General features: G+C 38.0%; 1 protein-coding gene across 1 annotated transcript in view; it reads left to right on the top strand.

The window, feature by feature from the left end:
• rev3l (REV3 like, DNA directed polymerase zeta catalytic subunit) overlaps positions 1 to 21,241 on the top strand; it is a 64,396-nt gene that overhangs the window by 3,725 nt on the left and 39,430 nt on the right. The window contains exon 2 of the mRNA XM_073855527.1: positions 20,311 to 20,500. Coding sequence (XP_073711628.1) covers positions 20,311 to 20,500 — 190 coding nt within the window. The remainder of the gene's footprint in view (positions 1 to 20,310; positions 20,501 to 21,241) is intronic.

Raw genomic sequence — 21,241 nt, forward strand, 5'->3', positions numbered from 1 at the left:
TAAATGTTCTCCGTTTCATTTTGTTCTCCGTTTCTGTCTCCTTATTAACAAAATAAAGTAGACTTTATAACAGAAAGCGTACAAATCTCTCATGATGTGTTGAGTCGGGCGGCGGAGAAGCACGTTTAATAACACGTGAGCCCTCACTGAGCCAGTGGCCAAATACGGCGCGGCGCGGACAAACCCGGAGATAAAAGGAAAAACTTAAATTCGTCTGCAATCTGCATTGCCAAACAATCAGAAATACATACAAATTAATGTTCATGTATATTTTACATTTAAGTCTGTAAAAGACAGTATAGATGAAGTGAAAAAGCATTAAATAAGTTGTTACCCTTTGGTGGCACATTAAAAACAAACAAACATTCGAATAGCATTTTTTAAATTTGAATTATTATTGCCATTCGAATATTCGAATATCCGTGCCCATCCCTAGTCAAGATCAAATGCCTGACAGGATATTTTCACAGACTAACACACGTCACGTCTCAGGCATAGACTACAGTATTTAAAATAGCATATATGCATTAGTTATATTTTCTATTTAATTTATAGAGCAATTCACGCAAAGATATTAGGTTAACTATAGTCTATATAGAAGAGAGAAGTGTATGTCGACTCGCAGCGGAGTGGGGAGGGGGCGTGGCATCACGATGGTGTCTCTCCATCGTGATGTCAGTCAACCATCACGATGGACGATGATATCGTCTATCGGCACAACCCTATTAAGGACCCTTCTAATTCTCTGACAGAAATGTAAAGTGGAAGATGGTGTGCGTTGAACAAACACAGCATTTCTTGGCATCCCATTCCAGAGACCTGTCCTTGACATTAAAAGAAATAGTTCACCAGCATCCCTTCTAACTTTGGGAAAACATTAGTTAATTGCAAATATTTAAATTAGTTTTGAAAAAATAATCCAGTCAATGTTGTCCCACTAAAATAGATTTTTTTTAACACAACCTAGTATACAGTACTAGTATCTAGAGCTGCAAATTTCGACTATTTTTTCAACCGATTAGTCTATCGATTATTTTTTCGATTAATCGAATAGTCTAAAGATTTTTTTTACAAATAATAAATGTAACATCTGCTATTATGCCAACATTTTATTGAAGCATTTTCTCAATTAAACAAATACACAAACAGTGCCAGTGCCAAGGAAAATATAACAAATCACATAAAAACAAGTCCAACATTAATTCAGCCTAACATAAACAGTGCAAAAGGGGCATTATTCACCTTAAAGAAATAAAATATATTAATATTAAAGAATTAAAATAAAAATAAATCAAACTGAATAATAACTCCTTATTAATATAAAAACATGTCCCGCTCTTTATTGTTCCAGCCCTAGTGCTAATCATAAACTAATGAAGAGTCATCATTAACTACAAAATGACTCACATGAAATCATTGTTTATTAATACATTAACTAAAAAACATGTCAAAAACATAGCGCTTTTCTAAGCGGATTTAAAAGAGTAACTATATTTTATGGCGTAATAGCACTTTTGGGAGTACTTTGACTCGGCGCAGTAACACCCTCCCTCTCCCATTATGAGAGTGAGAAGGGGAGCGGACTTTTCAGGCGAGTCGAAGTACTCCCAAAAGTGCTATTACGCCATAAAATATAGTTACTCTTTTAAATCCGCTTAGAAAAGCGCTATGTTTTATTTTGTACCACCAAACTTGCTCGTATAACTACTCGTCTTAAATAGGAAAAACGTTGATGTGTTTGGTCACTTCTAACTTTATCTCTAAATGGTACCATTGAATGAATGGGGCTAAGCTAAATGCTATCGTAGCGTCGCAGCGCGCTCCAGCGCTTACGTGCACACACTCAGATGATAGAGGGATGATTCAACAGTTCTTAGTTAAGGTAATAACATATTTTAATATTGAAAATGAGTAGACTATTCCTTTAATGATGACTCTTCATTAGTTTATGATTAGTACATGCATTTACTCAGCATTAGTTCAGACTGAAGTAAAAATAAGTTCATTGTGATTCATGAACCCTTATTATAAAATGTAACCATATTATTACTGTTAATATTATTACTATCAGTAGTAACGTTACTGCATTCTCATTTAGCATCAACTTTAACATTTAACTTTTCTTAAGTCTCAGGTACATACAAATTTAGTTAGCATGATCTTCTAATATTTTATAAACGGCGTTTACGCTGCTGTTACTTTAAATAAACGCATGTCAGGAATACCTAACGAGACGAGCTTTTATAATATCTGCGCACATAGCAAAAAAAATAAGCTATGGGAACTCCGCGCTGCCAGCTGGCTTTCAGTGCAAGCGGGCACATGTCTATCTCAGTGTAACACAGTAACTTATTATTTCATAACTTCTTAATATAAAAAGTTAAACATGTCCCGCTCTTTATTTACTGTTTCAACATACTGCCCAGACGCGATGCAATGTCGTGTCTGTCAGGCGTCTCGCAGCTCGTATTAAACTAAGATGTAAACACAGCTGTATTAAGCACCATATATGCCTGCATTGAGTCTATTGTTGTATAAAAACTTACTGTAAAAATTCAAATACTTACGCTGCCATCGCGTCATTCTGAGGTCGGAGAGCTCCAGGTTGTTTTCTTTTAAGATGATCATGCACAGATGTTGCGCTGCTGTGGTATGCCATTTCAGTTTTACACAGTATGTGTTTTATTTGGTCTCTGCTTAAAGTATTCCCACACTTTTGATCACGTTCTGGCTGTTTGGTATAACACTTGTATTATCCGGTCGGAGCTGAAGCCGCCTTCATTTGAAAACGTAAACAATGCGACGCATCGACGCATTTCCGGCAAATCGACGTAATTACGTAATCGACGTAATCGACTACGTCGACGCGTCGTTCCAGCCCTACTAGTATCAGTGTAGTATTCTAAGCAGACAGCTGCACTGTCAGAGCAGACTTTCTAGTAGATAAGCTTGAGAATTCAGAAGAGGTTTCTGGTACTTGTTTTTGTTTGGCATATAAATAGAGCATGCACTGCAGCGTTTGACTGCAGACACACAGATATACTCCATTGTAGAGGTTAGGGCTGTGACGATTAATCATGTGAATGCGCATTTTCTCAATGAATGAATTTGAATGAATTACGGTGGAATGCCGCCACATCCAAAAGCCAGAGGGCGCTCTCGTGTAGAAATGCCATTTGTGCCACAGAAGAAGAATCATTACAAATGCTGTTCCAGGAAATGTCTAAAGGGATATTTATATCGCTGTTCTTCAGATTGTTTCAGGTATTTTCACAATAATAAAGAATATTTTGAATGATTGTGTTTGACGAGTGTTGCTTTTTTAAATTTACATTATAAACGACTACGACTCATAATGATTTTAGATCAATAAGGACTTCCTACTGATCACAGAGCCGTAGTACACACAAGCTGTGCATGAAACACAGAATCGGAGCCTTGCGATTCAGAATCGATTTCAGGCAGGTCTTTTTAATGGGGAACGCGATGTATCGTCACAGCCCTAGTAGAGGTACAAAAAAATGTTCCAAAACCAAAATGACCCATATCACCTTTTACCCAAACCAGATGTGCATGAATAAAAAAAGTTTTTAAAGAAAGACCCGACCTGAGACAAACCCGAGAAAATTAGACCCGAGTCTGACTCATTGGCAAACCCGAATGTAAACAGCACCGTCATGTGTCCATTCTGCGGACGTACCAGTCTGACAGAAAGAACCCCCGGTGGCCTCCCAACCAATTTGACCCGCTGTTCCATTTATTTTACTTTGCTATCTGATGTTGACAATAAGGTGACCAAAATGCTAAAATGTGCATTTAAATTTGATTGACAGGTCTCAATTAAAATTTACCTACCACCAGCCACATGATGTCACAAACGCTCTTGGCAAACTGAGGAGGGGTTGGAAAAGGACATTGACGCACACCTGCGAGAGAGTTAAAAACGAATTTATTTTTAAATTACCCGAGACTAGGGGGTGGGCGATAAACCGGTAGATATGATAAACCGGTAGAAGTTTGTCAACCGGTAGAGATTTTGGTCCGTCGTCTCTATCGAGGTTAAGCACCCATGTCACGTTGCTGTGCACGTGATCATGAAACCTTAACGTTTTTACACATATTTAATCACCGCAAATGATGAGTCAAATGGTGCTTTTCCATTGCATACTACCCCACAGTTTAGTTTGGGTCGGGTCAGCTCACCTCACTTTGGCTTTAGCTTTTCCATCGAGTTTAGTATCACTTTGCAGTGGGAGGGATTATAGGCGTGTCGTTATATTTGCGCTGCCTACTGCTGTGACATCATACAAGTGAGAGTGTCGCTGTACATTCCCATACATTATTTATTTCTCAGTCCGCCACAAAATTAAAATTGGCCACCACAAATAGATGTTTGCACATCGCGTTTATCACTACCTCTGTCTCATATGACAGTTTCTGTTCAAACACCAGTGGCGTCAGCCGACGGTGCTCTGCTGAGCCTCATATAGTTGCATTTAAGCATCTATGCGAACGTGCGCATCGCGAATGTTCCGCCACAAACTGCAAGAATGGAAAAAACTGTTATGGTGTCACTGATTCTCTGATTCTGTGGATGTTTTTATCGCTAAAAGGGAGTTTGGAAACTTAGCAAAGCACAGAAGACAACAAGTTTGCTTGAGACAGCGCAAGCTAGCACACTGAGGTAAAGCTAAACTTTACATATAGTGATGACGCTGTAGTGACGATTCTGTCAGACCAATCCGTGATCTACAGTGTTTTCGCGTCACGTTTGGTATCAGCTCGGGTCGCTTGGAACCCCAACCGAGGTGGTACGAAAAAAAGTATCAGGTACCACGTTGTGCACCTAATGGAAAAGCTCCCAAAAGTAAGCTGACCCGACCCAAACTAAACCAAACCGTGGGGTACTATGCAATGGAAAAGCGCCATAAGCCATTGAAACACAATCAACAGAGCTTAATGCGCGCCCTGTTTTGTGTGAGTGGAGCATGCAAGTCGCGCATCCGCTGCTCGTTAAGCTCATAAGCATTTTTGACGCTTTATTGGCCTTGCATACACATTATGCTTTAAAATTCCCTTCTTTGCAAGTATCCTCATAAACACAACCATTTAGGTCTTAAGCGAGAGTAAACAGCTGAAAAAGAAAGCGCATCTGTAACAGTATTGGATCCGGACTTTGGTCCTAAAGGGGAAGTTACCTAATTTTAATCCTGTGTGTCATTCATGTTAATCAAACAGCATTGAGAGAAAATCTCTCACTGCTCTTGACTATAGGGTGGTTTCCTGGACAGGGATTAGACTAGTCCTAGACTTAAACACTTTTAAGAGCTCTCCAAACTGAAAACAACTTGCACTGACATATCTTAAAATAAATCAGTGCCCTTTGTTTTACCTCAAAATGCACACAGGTAATGTTTTTAGTAAGGCATGTTTGTTAAAACTATTTCCTAATTAAAATAAGGCCTAGTCCTGGATTAAGATAATTTTTATTATGTATGTATGTATGTATGTATGTACACACACACATCAATATTTATTATCCTTATTTATTTATAACTATATTTTATGGCGTAATAGCACTTTTGGGAGTACTTCGACTCGCCTGAAAAGTCCGCTCCCCTTCTCCCTCTCATAATGGGAGAGGGAGGGTGTTACTGCGCCGAGTCGAAGTACTCCCAAAAGTGCTATTTCGCCATAAAATATAGTTCCTCTTTTAAATCCGCTTAGAAAAGCGCTACGTTTTATTTTGTACCACCAAACTTGCTCGTATAACTACTCATCTTAAATAGGAAAAACGTTGATGTGTTTGGTCACTTCTAACTTTATCTCTAAATGGTACCATTGAATGAATGGGGCTAAGCTAAATGCTATCGAAGCGTCGCAGCGCGCTCCAGCGCTTACGTGCACGCGCACAGATGATGGAGGGATGTATTCTTAGTTAAGGTAATAACATATTTTAATATTGAAAATGAGTAGACTATTCCTTTAAGTGAACTGGACTTTTGTTAGTTTTTTTTTGTCTTGTTCACTTATTAAGTTTTTTGTGATAATTATGAAATTTTTTTGGCATTAAAGATTTTAATAACATTAAAACCTTATTAAAAGAAAACGAAAACTATTGTGATACATATTACTATTATTATGAAATAAAATTAAGATTTTGGTCATTTTGCCCACCCCTACCCTAGACCTGATGCTGCTATTTATTATACCCGACCTGTGTCTGAGGCACACGTGAAATTTATAGATCCAATCCCGCTCAGGACTCTGATCAGCCCTCAGGTTTTCGGATCTATGTGGACGCGTAAAGACCTCTACTCCGTTGCACCCGTGTTGGGCGTTTGTTTGTATTGCTTTTATTGATGATGTCACAGACATAGAGGTGGTGCAACTGTAACGATAAGTCAATAATCTCACCCACTCTGAAGCGGCACTAAACTGCCATGGATAAGCAAACTGAGCCAAAGTAAACTGAGCTGAGCTCCGTCTTAACACACAATGGAAAAGCAACTTTAGATTTTTACAGCAGTACTTTATTTGTAGTGTCAAGAAATGTGTGTATGCATGGGAGAGTGATTTTTTTGTGTATCTGTTTCATATGTTCACTATACCTTGGATCAGTAGTTGTTAGTTAGTGGGTTAGGTCTGTTTGTGCATAGTAAGGATAAAACAATGCTAAATGAAAGAAACAAAACGCAGCGTATCAAAATCATTCATAGTTGAATAGCAAACAGGAAGTTTAAAGCACTTTTAATATCTTTTGTTGTCAGACTCTACAGTGTTTTGGCTCAGTTTTATCAGGTAGATGTGTGACATCATGCCCTCATCCTCAAAAATCAACCCTCAAAATTAGTTTAGCTTATTAAATATAGGGGGAATGTATTAATTTACCACAGGTAACAACGGGTTTACTATGATATTTTTATTAATACTATAGTAACCACAAATGTACCATTTGTCTTATTAGGGGAACCAAGATATTAGCAAAACTTTTGTAATACAAATGGCAGTCAACCAAAAAGCATGGTTACTTACTATACTTTTACTATAATTAAACCGTGGTTAATTTCTTTAGTAGATGACACTGAATTGAACAACAATCTCTTAATCTTAAAAAAACAAATGAATCTTAAGCTTTAGTTTTATTCCCTATTCAGAAGAATAAAAAAATAAATAGTCAATAGTTGATAAATTCTATGTAAATAAGTTCTTCTACATTTTACTTTTAAGAAGTGTTTAAAAGGTGTTGGATAAAGTCTATGCATTGTTTCACATGGATGGATTATAGAGATGCGTGTTTAGACCTGCTTGTTAGACGTTATCCTGTGGCAATGGGGCCCCCCAAAAGGTCCTCTACTATATAGGACAACTTACCAATGAGGACTTGGGTAGATGGTGTTCATCAATAAATACTTTGTCCTGCTAAAAAATATATTGATATTTTTTTCAAGTAACTGTTTACATTGTGGTGCAAATACCATATGCCAAAAATGTTTTAGAAAAAGATCATCCGGGTTCTTTTCGCCTACTGTTTATTGAATACCATGAATTCATACGTACTACTTACCTGGCCTACTGCTTTGCGCCTGCTATATAGTATGGAAATAGGCAGATTCGGACACTAAAATAAGAGCTTGGACTGTCTGATTTTCATATTGATTAAATATGAAAAAAATGTAGTTCTTGATCATAGTAATCCATAATGAGGCCTAGCCTTTATTTTGCGGGTCAAAAGAGAATAGTAAAAATGGCTTTATAAATCAAATAACCTGTAAAGGTCTGAATATAAAATATTGTAATGAAATGGTATAAACCCAACTAGCTGTTTTGTATGTGCTGTGTACTAAGGGGTGGAGGGAATGTTTTACTTGAATTAAGGGTCATGCATGAGGCCCAAAGGAAGGAGGAGGGTGTATTAAAAGAATTCTTTGCTGTGTCTGTTCAAAGAAAGGGGGACTTCTAAGACCTGACAGAGACTCATTTGCTGGCACACACAGTTTTTTTAGAATGGCAGAAATGCTTTCATGGCTTTCAGGTTATCTTTGTGCTAGTGTACTTCTAAAAGTTGACAAAATGTTGTCTAAACCCTACCGAAAAATCCAGCTTAGACCAGCATAAGCTTTGCTGCTCCAGCAAGCTGGTCTAGCTGTGTTTTGGTTACTTTTTTTAGCTGATCTAGCTGGACTTAGCACTTTTTTACACAGAGATTACAAGAGAGATTGTTCGATTTTTCTGCCAATGATTTTCTGGAATCTGTGCATGCATTCACACACATACCGTAAAGTTTCCGTAAAGCCTGTGAAGTTTGCTAATTATGTGTGATTTCTCTCTCTCTTGAGAAACCACACGCATGCATTTTAGTTTATGACAAGATCATAAGGAGCACGTGATGCTCTGTTCTTCTGTCATACTGGTGAATGATCTTCGCTTTAGTGTGTCCTCACTACGACACGCCCATTACGGCATTCTTGCGGCTTCTTGTTCACACAGAGGGTTATCCGTGTATCTGACTAGGTCCTCTTTCCGGCAATGATACCAGAAGATTAACGGGACGAGTTTGTGTTCACACAGACGCTTGTCTGGCAATTTCACAGGTATTTTCTGGGACCAAAGGTCTGTGTGAATGGGGTTTAAGATACAGTGATGTAGTGTATTGAGTTGTTATTGAACTCAATAGGCTTTATGCCCAGCTGCACTACTTGCTGAACTTCAGCCAGCTCCTTGTTTCCTGTCTGCCATTATTGGACAAACTGATTAATCCAGGTGTGTCTGATTATTGTTGTTGTGACTACTGAGGTCAGGCACACCTGGATTAATCAGTTTGTCCAATAATGGCAGACAGGAAACAAGGAGCTGGCTGAAGTTCAGGAAGTAGTGCAGCTGGGCATAAAGCCTATTGTGGGGCAGTTGTAGTCTAGTGGTTAGATTGTCGGGCTTGTAACCCTAGAGTTGCCGGTTTAAGGCTCACGGCCGGTGGGTTGTGACCGTGGTGCCCTTGAGCAAGGCACCTTAACCTTATTGCTCACTGGGCACAAGGATAGCTGCCAACTGCTTTGTGTGTGTGTGTTCACGATAGGGCTGTCACTTTTCGTTCGAAAATCGATTGCACAATCGATCGGACCAACCAAAAAAACGTTTCGAAAACGAAAATAGGCAATCGATTTTAACCAAATATGTACACTATTAATTTAAAAGAATTAAACAGTTAAAAATATAGATGTAACAAAACTCACAAACAAGCAGAAAAAGAAAATAAAGAATTCCGAAAGTGCAGTAGGTGTGCGAAAGCTAGACAGAAAATACACAGCAATTTTACGCACCTATAGTTTCACGCCTTCAATAGCTGCATCTAGTGTTTTGCAAAGAAAATGGAGGACAACGTCAATAAACCTGTGCAACACGAGACAGCGTCGAAATTGTGACCTTACAGGAGATGATGAGTTATGACAAGGAGCCACCCTTGCGAGCTGACAGCGACCCGCTTTTGTGATGGAAGATTGGCAGTACGAAATACGCAGCTGGCAACGAAGTACCCGAGTTTCCCTGTGACATCAGTGCGGTCGGAGTGCGTCTTCTCAACAGATGGACATATAGTGAATGAAAAGCGCTCTGCTCTTGACCCCTAAAATGTTGATCGACTTGTTTTTTTCTGACCAATAATTTGTAATGGCCCTAGTCTTTTTGCGCATTTCATTATGCCTGCCTAGTGCCGCCTAAGTGTCGGTTACGTTTAATAAAAAAAATACACAGCATGTTCTCAACTTCAAGTAAGTCTATTTAAAGTTTCATTTTTGAACAGTTGTTTGAAATAGATCGAATCATTATTTAAAATAATTTTTGAATTGTCTAAATCATAAAAGCAGCCGGTTGAACCTGCAGTAATGTTTTTCATTTATGGCAGCAGTCCACTCTGCATATTCTTTTAGAGAATGTTGCACTACTGTTGCTGTTTTTTATTCTGCACGAAACTTAATGACAATGAATAAGAAATATTGCTCACTTGTGCGTTTCAGGCGCTCTCTTTACATTTGTCTGTTATTTGGCGTTAAATGGAAACGTCTTTTTTAGACATGGAAAATCGATTTTACAATCGATTCAATGAACACTTATATATTAAAAATCGAAAATGATTTTTTCACAAAAGTGACAGCCCTAGTTCACGACTTGCAGTGCGTGTATTCACTACTCACTAGGATGGGGTAAATGCTAAGGTCACATTTCGAGTATGCATTGCATACTTGACAAGCTTGTCACTTTCACTTTTTCAACTCTGGTAAAAGTACTATTTGGCCATTGTAAAAATAATCACAGAGTTCGAGTTTGGTTTGCCAGCTCATTATCTAAGAGAAACTTTTAAGAGATTTGCATTTGTGCAGTAAAAAGCACAAAAGAAGAACTGTCCATTGTTGTCCCAACTCTTATTTGTGTTTTTGATGAGCGTGCGTGGTCAACTTCTTAATACTTTTTGTTTGTATACAGACGCCATTACTCCATCACTTGTTGTTTGTGAAAGAAGCACAACGGAATGCCTGGCCAAGCGTGTGATCGTGCGTGTAATAAACTTGCTGTGCAGAGACTGATGCGAATAAACAAGGTTTTAGATGTGCTATCGTGTCATTTATAAGAATACCATAAAGCTCGTCAAATATGATGCCTCGTGTGTTTGTGTGTGCCCGTCGTGTGTACTGTTTAACGGCAGCACAAGAAAATCACTGGCATCTAGAAAGGAGACACACATACGCAGTTAAATAAGGATTTGGATGTCATGTTTGCTGCACTCGGATAAAACAACTCCACACAGCACTGAATGCAGAGACTGGATCAAGGATTGAGTGTCCATTAACTGTGGACGTGAGCTATGCATAAATGTTTCTGACGTGTTTTTGAAAGGACTTCACTGAGGGAGAGAGAACAGAACGCGCATCATGTTTATTTTCTTAATTTTGCGAAAAGCACAACACACTATTTTAATTAGGAGTAGACACAAAAAAACTAGACACTTTAATGTTTTAAATGATGTATAAATCATCTGCGTATCCAAAATTTCTGTTTTATTGGCTGTAGGGGTGTAACGGTACGCAAAAATCACGGTTCGGTGCGAACCCCGGTTTTGAAGCCACGGTTCGGTTCATTTTCGGTACAGTAAGGGAGAAATGCAAACATTAAACTGCAGGTTGTTTATTACTATAAACTTTTTTTTACAATTTGTTTGTTTACACTTTTTTAAACACTTTTTATTAAAATATAACATATAAAATATATATAAAATGAAAAAATAATAAATAAAATACTACTGCAACGTTCTTTTTTACATTATTTTATAACAGAAGGTAACTCTTTTCTTAACCTTCTCTTAAACTTTTTCTACTAAAACCTTGAACTAACAAATTCAATTCCTGAATACATTTATGAACTATTAGCCTACATTTTTGCCACCAAAAATGTTCTGTTTTGATTTATTTTGGATTGTTTAACTCACAGTATTGAATTGGCTATGTACCATCTCTGTATAAAAATAATATTACTGCTCTATGTGTAACTGCATAGCAAGCAACATGATGATATACTTATTATACCTTCATTTTGAGATTAGTGAGTTGCATACCTAGCCATCTTTGATCTTTTGCACGTTTCTCCTAATCTTTGCTTGTGTCGTCAATGTAAGCTGTAACGAACCCCTCCGCAGCTGAGTGACAGCTGAGTAAGCCCGGGTTACAACTCTTCTCTGTCCCGACCAGCTGATCGCATTGGCACAATGATATGATTGACGTGATGTGCAGATGAAAAATCTGATCACGCATTCCTTATTCTCGCTGTCACAGAAAGTGCGTCTCATGAATGCGTACCAACGAAAGGCGCGCATCCTCTCACGCACTTTTGAAAGAACAAAGCAGCGCGTTGACACGCGTTTAACATGTGCTTTTAGATACGACACGTAAACGTTTACATCAATAATCAAACGTATATACATCTAAGTAAATAAAAATCTTTCTGCGGGCCGAATTATGTTATATGTTTGACAGAAGACTTGTGCTGAATGCGGAGACTTCCGGCACTTAATATGTTCGTGCGGAAACGCACAAAAATGCATTCGGCCTTTCGGTGCACGCGTGCACCGTGCCGAAAGCCCTGAACCGAAACTGTCCGGTTCGAATTCACGTACCGTTACACCCCTAATTGGCTGGGCTGTTTCACTGTTAATCTGTTGCTGTGTCTGTACATTGCAATGCAGTAAGATTTCTGCCTTTTGATATATCAGCACCAAGCTGAACCATGAAAGTGTTTTTGGTGAAAGTTTTGACACACACACACACACACACACACACACACACACACACACACACACACACACACACACACACACACACACAGGGGAGGGTAATCCTGTGCAGTGATGTCTTTGAAGGCCCTCAAGTCTTAGACAGAGATGGTGATTATCAGTTAAAGACTCTCAACACTCTCTCTGCATGTGCCCTCTTAACGCTTTTTTCTTTTCTTTCTTTCTTTCTTTCTTTTTCTTTCTTTCTTTGTCTCTCTCTCTCTCTGTCCTTTCCTCTCTCTCTCTCTCTCTCTCTCTCTCTCTCTCTCTTTCTTTCTTTCTTTCTTTCTTTCTTTAGTCAGTTCTCCTCAAGTTGACAGGTAACAAAAAAGGGGGCACAAATTAGATCTGAGGGGGCATTGCCCCCTTTCCCCCCCTCGTGCATTATTAGAATGGTTGCTCCGTTCCATGCCTAGGGGCGGTACCATAAACTCTGCCCTGACCTGCTTTAAGAGGTGGGCTCAGGATCGGTACAGTTGGGCTTGGCAACTATAGGGCATAGTGTGATCCTATTCCTGTTTACTTTCCTTCCTCAACTTCAGCAGTTACCATAAAAACATTCTGATTTCAAGCAGCCGTGTGTCATCACATCCCAAAAATAGTTGTGTTTAACTTCATGCAGATCTGGACGAACCGATCCTTGAACGATATTATAGTACCGCAAGAGATTTGAAAGCATATGAAGCGGTCTGCTCTCGAATCGCTCTTTTTATTATGCGTAATTCATACTTCTGTGTGATTTGTACTTTTGCGGCATAGCTACATCATGGACTGTGCGCGTAGCACTGCTCCAAATAATGTAACAACGCATCAATTCTATGTGGAAAGCAAGTGCTGTCATTGGTCTGCTAGAAAAAAATCTGCGTTGCATTTTTGCTTGCGACGGTCAAAACAAAAATGGACCAAGTTGAGGAGCTATATTTAACAATTCAAGCTCTCTATTTACCATCATCACTGCTGATGCTTTTCCAACAACATACACATCAAGCAGCTGCTTCGGTTTTGCCTTGATACTGTGTTCATATGCATGTTACTGGTGTCACTGCCTACTAGCGACAGCTACACAAAGGTAAAAAAAGTGACACGTAGCCTATACATGAGCTCTTACTTTATTGTCATATGCTGATTGGTCTGTAGGGCTGCGATTAATCACAACTAAACGTTTGCAGAATTTTTTTTTTTGTTTACATCATATATATGTGTTTGTGTGTATGTACTGTGTATATAATAATTATATATATATATATTACACACACATGCATGTATACATTTTAAAATCTCTATATACATATATAGACCTTTTCATCAGGCACACATACGGTGACGCGATAAGCATCTGGTCCGAGCTTTACTTCCAGCTTCTGTTTGTTTAATGGTCTGACTATTTGCTGAAACTGAACTCTTAAACAAATATCTCGTCAAAAATAACAAATGTTTTGCGTTCCTATGTAATCTACGTGTTGTTTATTTTGCTTGTTATATAAATAAACTACATTAAAAGGACTTTGTTGTTCTTATAATTCAACGGCCCGTCATCAATTATTCTTTACATATATAATATGAATACGTTATACATATTGATTTCTTTAAATTACATATGCAAACCTTTTTTACTCTGTTGATACTTTTGAAAAAGTTTTTAATCAAGTGAACCCAAACATGGTTTTAAGATTTCTAGAGGAAACACATTTTAAACATCTTTTCTAGTTTTCCTTTATTTAATTATACTTTTTTCTCGCCATGAATATAGCCTTAGAAGCTCATGTGGATGTTTAAAAGGAAAGAAAGAAATCGTATATGCATGTGTGTGTGTATTTATTTTTACAAAATTATACACACAGTACACACACATATATATGTAAACAAAAACGTTTATTCTGCAAACGTTTAGTTGCGATTAATCGTTATGCAGCCCTATTGGTCTACACAGCACTGCTTGAAGTTAAACACACCAAATAATCCACAAGTTTGTAATTATGATGGGGTTCATTTAGCTAAGAGAGCGCTTATCTTCTAGTTTCTTCACAGTTGCATGGTTGTGGTGTAAAGCTGTATGTATATTTAAATTTTTAATGCAAATGCTGTCGGTGTTGTCGCTGTTAAAGCTTTTTATGTATAAATGGAAAGGGAGGTTTCATCTAGTATAAATCATGTGACGTTGTAACCACCAGAAACACACAGTTGTCCATCTTTATTTTTCTCCTCTACTTTACCAGCCATCTCTTCCTCCATCTACCACCCCAGCTGGAGGAAGGCGATGGAAGAATCACTCGATTATACTGTGTTAGCTAGAATGGCGCAAAGGCCGGGCCGGTTGCCTAGCAACTGCAGCAGCTCCCACACGTTGCTGGGATGTGTCTGAGTGAACATGTGCCACCCTAAGGATCTTGCCATTTGTGTGCATGTGTGTATGTATGGTTCATGGAAATGTCACTAAACCACCATCTCTACAAAAGCTTTGTCAAAACTCTTGTGTCCTGTTGTGATTTGATGCGTTCTGTATCAAGACAGACAAGAATTAAAATGCCGCCTCCAGCACAGAAAGCATTCGTCAAATGTCATTTTTTACTCCGTCAGTTGTAGTGGTTGATCGACTAGGGTTTTAAAATGACTTATCAGCCTGCAGTTGTCTTGTCAATTAGTTTGATTAATGAACGTTTTCTTCTTTATTAGTATTCAACAGTAGGCATCATGAGACATTACATTATGTTGTAATAGGACTTTGTTCTGCGTTAATGGCTCTAAAGTAAGGCTGGGTAGTATATCGAACTTTGGTTATATATCTGTATTTTTTTCCATGCTGAAGACCTACTAGTAAAAAATTTTTTTTTACTGCTTGTTGTGTGATGCTGTAAGTCTTAGAAATGTAAATTGGATGTTTAATATCATTTTTGTGTGGTTGCTGCGCAGCAGAACTTGTCTTTGTGTTTCCAGTTTACTTCTCAGTCGACCACAATCAACAACTGGATTGAGTTTGGATTTGCTTTGTTTTCTGTGTGTGGGATCATTGTGCATATGGCTGTGAGCTCTTATTGGGTGTGCCCAGATATTTTTTTGGTTGAATTTTTCAGTTTTTCCTTTTCTTTGTGCCTTTCATTTCTTGTTGTGCTATTATTTAGTTAAAATGTTTTCCTTCAGTTCAGAGCATCATGAATCACAGCACAACAGCTTGTGTTAATCTTGTAAATTATCTCTATATTGGTCATATTTCCTTATTACTTTACATATATGGACTTACAGTAGAACCTGAAAAAGCAGTTTATCTTTTTATTTTAATTTAGATATGCAAGTGATCTTTCTATATGTTTCCAATGTTAGCTCACTGTCAGACAGTTGTAATTAAAGGCTCAAGTATACTTCTTTTTTTAATGTGTACACAAGCAAACCTGCACAGTCAAACACACAACCTTGCAAAGTATACTTCATTTGACTATTACTCGTTACGGACGGGCATTTTTAGAATATTAGAGCTTGTTAATTAAGGGGGCGTGCACACCAAAACTTTTTAAACGTGGCTGAAAATGCCTGGAGGACACCGAATGCCAGCTGTTTTTTCAGCTGAGTGCAGCTTTCTTTAGCTGAGCGCTTTGGTATAGGGCCAAAATTCTGGTATAATGGTAAAAATTCTGCCTCGAAGCCTCGTTAAATTCCTATGACGCGCACTACACGCGCCGAGATCTGATTCACACGGACCGTTGTTCAATGTTCAGTAAGCACATCATAGCGCGTGCAGTACATTTTGAATTTAGTTGGCGCGATGGCGGAGTGAATATGTCCATAAACGGCAGAGAGAGAATGTCTAAAGTTTGGGATCTTTACATTCAGCATCTGAACCGAAAACATCCACTGCTGTTTCACCAAGCGTCGATAAAACAAGGTAACGTAGCTTCCGCTGATTTTAATCCCATACTGTATTTATAGCGATGTCGTTATGCGGTTTGTCTAGATATGATGTTTAGCTTTGATGTTTATAAGTAGTAAACGTATTCACGTTCAATTGCAGGAGAGTATAGCTTAAAAAAGAACCCTTGACACACACGCATGCACTTTACAGGTGTGTGTACAAAAAATGGCACCACAGTGCAATCATATATGAGCAACTTGTAATCTGACATATTTTGTTCAATAATAATAATCTCTGTTTTATTGGAGTTTAGCATAAGGAAGTTATTCTCTCTCACGCGAGTCAGACCGATCGTGCAATGCATCACATATGCTTAAACTTTTATGTAGCCACGCAACAATAATTTCAGCATGCATTCACTGTATACAGCGGGAGGTGATGTTGTGATTTTTCGAACGGATTCTTAACCTAAAATGCACCGCAATGCAAGTGATGCAAACCAAATGCAGCGTTCTATTGAAAATGAATGTATGTATTTCTGCCGTACCAAAAGGCAATGAAGCAACTGAACGTCTGACTGGGGTGTCACTCTTCCTCATGCACAGCACGCGTGCACACACAAACACAAACACAGGTGCACGTGTACGCATACACACAGGTTGTTACCATAGCAAATAGGCTCACCCCAGAAATGATATATCATATGTTAGTAGCCTAATGGTAAATGCTGCAGGTGTAGAAATGTACATAAACCAGATATTTACTTTGATGTCAGGGCTAGATTACAGCATGAAACCTGTTGTGCATATTAACAAATGAAAGTGCTTAATTGTTGGCACTGGCACTTATAAACACTAAATGGGTAAAAATTGAAATAAATAGGTTTATTTTTTGGAGCCAAATACCTCTGTGTTTTTTTTAGAAATAAAAGCCAAATGCTTGAACATTTTACAGCCACGTCATTTTTCGTTATGCATTATTTGTTTTGGTTGTTTAAAAACACACACAAAATTTTTATCCGATTACTCGATTAATCGATCGATTCAGTGCTAGAATAATCGATTACAAAAAGAATCGATAGCTGCAGCCCTACTTTGGTAGCTTTGATACCTCAGCTGTGAGCCGGTTGGTTGCTGTGGTAATGTCCTGCCCCTCCTCCACTGTGATTGGGCAGCCGTGTGAGAACTAACATTGACCAGCAGAGCTTTTCACCAAAGTTGGGTTAGAACACGCAGAGCTTCCATTGGAAACTATTGAAAACATGCGCCGGCCGCGGGCGTAAAACTTTTGGTGTGCACGCCCCCTAAGTCAAGTTTTATGCATTTTTCATTTATCTACAACAAGCTTAGCTTATATATTGTATTTATATATATTTTATTATATATAAATAGATCTTTTTAAAATTCTTCTTTAAAAAAAATAGCCCACAGAAAAAGAGAGAAGGCTGAGTCAAATGTTTGGTGTTTGAAGTTGGTCATTTGTATGAATTCAGTACTGTTCAATCATACAGAAATTATTTTATAACCTAACCCCAAGCAAAGTTTAAGGTTTAAGGAGTGCTATCTTCATGTAAACAGACTCAAATCACCAAGTTAGAGCCCAGAGCGAACGAAAAACACATACTATTAGGGGTGGGCGGAATGGCCAAAAATCTATTTCACGGAATGAGTCATTTTATTTCACGGAACGGAATATTTCACGGTATAAATGTTTTTCAGTTTATATTGTTTTTTTATTATAAAAATGTACAGAAATTTGCCACTCACTCTAGCTTTTAACTAAATGCTCACCGCATTTTTAAATTAGGAGCAATTTCAAGTTAATAATGTTGTATCAGAAAGGAAAAAAAATCCCGCACACTATCATATACTTGCAATTTAAAAAAAAATTATTCACAACAACGTTTCGGTCTCACGACCTTCATCAGGTATATCAGGTATACCTGAAGAAGGTCGTGAGACCGAAACGTTGTTGTGAATAATTTTTTTTCAAATTGCAAGTATATGATAGTGTGCGGGAGTTTTTTTCCTTTCTGATACGACCTAATTGTTGGTCTTTTTTCCTACGCACCTATTCACTACAGGTGTGCGATGGAGTTTGTTCATTAAGTTAATAATGTTAAAGTGAAAATGCCCAGATGATAACAACAGATTAAGTCTTGATCAGACAGAATCTTGTTTATAATTGAGTAATTAATTTTATAGACTATTAAAGCTATAGTATGCCTTCATTGTATTTTGTATTTATGCATACATTACATTAAAAATAGGCAATATGTAAAATGAACAGGTATTAATATATGCAGAAACCTACAGACAAAATGAATACCTATATGAGAGATATGCCTATATGAGAGACGAAGCTCTAGATATTATAAATATGACAGATGCTATGATGTGATGATCATGAAGTCTGTTTTAAGGTCTTGACACCCCTTACTTTCTAGTAGACCTTAACATTTGCGTGTCTTTCTCGTCTTTCCGATCAAATAGGCTATATTTGTATAAGCGAATGGCTCGTCAAACTACATCGCAAGTGAGCGAGAGTCTCGCTGCGAGACCCGCGGTGGATTCACTGGGAGTTATTATAAAAATAACAGAAATAACTTGTTCATTTTTTATGAGTGAATTATTTTAAATGTTTCTCCGTCACACTCAGTCTAACATGCGGAAGGGCAGCGTTAGCCATGCCCACTTATTTGCATTCCGCGGAATAGACGGAATAGAAAAATCTGTTACGTCTGACATTTTATTCCGCGGTAACGGAATATACCGTCATACCGCCCAGCCCTACATACTATATAACAGACTGCACAGTTGGCATATAAATATCTTCATTTAGTTTAACATGTTTTTGTGAAGAAAGACAACCATATTTAGTCTACCTGCTCCGATGAAAGCCTGTTTATCTAAAATAAGGCCAGGGCTGCGGAGAAAATGCACTCTGCTCCTTAGTTATCCAGTAAAAACAACAGATGGATATCTGAATTTAACATTATTTTACAAATTACTAATACCCTATTGCTTTTGAATTAAAATGAAACTTAGATCAACAAACCCTAGATTAACTCTTAACTCTGCTTAAATAAAACCTTGTTGGTGCAATAAAAATATATATAATTATATTATTAAAATAATATAATTTTAAATATAGTAACCTATTCAGTCACGATGTACTGTGAGGAAATTGATAAATTAAAGCAATAAGCCCCGCGAAGCAGTGGGGTTACAGTGCATTGTATAACAGCTAAGGGGGTTTCAGGCACAATGCGAAGCGGAGTGCCTGAAACCCCCTTAGCTGTTATAAAATGCACTGTAACCCCACTGCTTCGCGGGGCTTATTGCGTTTATAAGATGGTTACTTCATATGGATAGCAGAATTTCATAAAATGAAACACAAATAAGTTGTAATCATATTAGTACAATTATTACTCTTCTGCCAAACAAAGTAGTTCCTCAGAATCAAGTGTGACTGAAACAGAGCGCAGTTCACAAACAACACAGACGCAGCAAAGACACAATGAAAATATGATTCAAGACTCTGGTGTTTATTTCATAAATCAGTACGCAGCAACAGTGGCGCAGTGATACTTATGTAATGCGGTCTGAACCGTGGGGTTACCGGGGTATTTTATCACAGCTTAGAACACGTTTCAACCAATCAGAATGAAGAACCAGAACGGGCCGTTTTATAAGCTTTTTATAATAACGATTACGATAATTGCACACATTTAAAATATATATAATTATATTATAAAAATAATATATTTTTAAATATAGTAACCTATTCAATCACAATGCTTTTTTAATAATAATGATTACGATAATTGCACACATTTAATTTAAACTGAGAAGAAATTTGTTTGCCATGTGTAAGATAGGCTGTAGATGCCTTAGGGTTCCCCCAAAAAACTTTGATGCTCCTTCAACACATTTACACCTTTAAAATTGTTTATTCAATTTGCAAAACTTTTTCACGAATTCAAATCTGAAATTAGTAGACTCTATGACAGTGGTCCGATCATACTGTTTTTAATGTTATCAGTGAACAAACGTTTTTGGACATAAATAAATGAAATGCTGAAAAACTCTAAACAGCTGCAGTTGGCAGTGTGCTGATGTTAATGGTGTCTCTCTTTTGTTTCCAGGCCAGAAGACATGTCTTCATCTGCATGGCGTGTTCCCTTACATCTACGTGCCATACGATGGGTTCGGACAACAGGCAAATCGTTACCTGCGTCAGGTGGCCTATAGCATCGACAGAGCCCTGAATGTCAGCATGGGAAACCCCTCGTCTAACACCCAACACATCTTTAAAGTGGCTCTCGTCTCTGGCATGTACGTTTGGAGATATGCAAGTGCACACAAGGGCTTGCCCGACTATTCATTCATACTAGTCAGCTAGGAAGTGTGTCTGTGTTTATCTGATGTAATTGAAGTTTGGGAGAACAGTTTTTTAAGTGCTTGAGTCAATGTGAGCAGGTAATTCTCAAAGAACCCGCCAGTCCCAAGCAGAGCAGCCGGCTACTTCTCCATAAAAGCGCTGCTTGAATGATGGGTTTTATATTTTTCTTGATGAAAAACACAACAACAAAACGATCTCGCTTATATTAAACATCATATATGTATATTATAACAAACACGAGTAAGCATGCAGCTTCTGTCATCATCTGGTCAGTCAGCTCGCCTCGCAAACTCTGACAGAAATAAATGAAATCTGACACCTGCGGCTGCTCTTTGACGTGACGCGCCTTCAGCTCCGCTGAATTCAGACAACAGACACATTCGTGTAAGTGTTTGCTCTCTCTAACGAAACTAAATGATTTAATTACACGAAAATATCAAAACGACGGTGAAAGACAGTGACGCGGTGGGCAAGTGATATAACCGGTGAGAGGCTGAAGCACCGGTTATCACCGTTTCACCGACTATCGCGGCAAGCCTAGTTCACACAGATCCAATGTAATGAATAGTGGCAAAACTATTTGATTAGTCAGTGTAGTACATACAGGCACAAACATGATTACAGATGTTAGATTGGCATGTGTATTAACAAGAACATCAAATGTTATGTAGCAT

This window comes from Misgurnus anguillicaudatus, chromosome 18 (genome assembly GCF_027580225.2).
Source record: "Misgurnus anguillicaudatus chromosome 18, ASM2758022v2, whole genome shotgun sequence".
NCBI classification, from domain to species: Eukaryota; Metazoa; Chordata; class Actinopteri; order Cypriniformes; family Cobitidae; genus Misgurnus; species Misgurnus anguillicaudatus.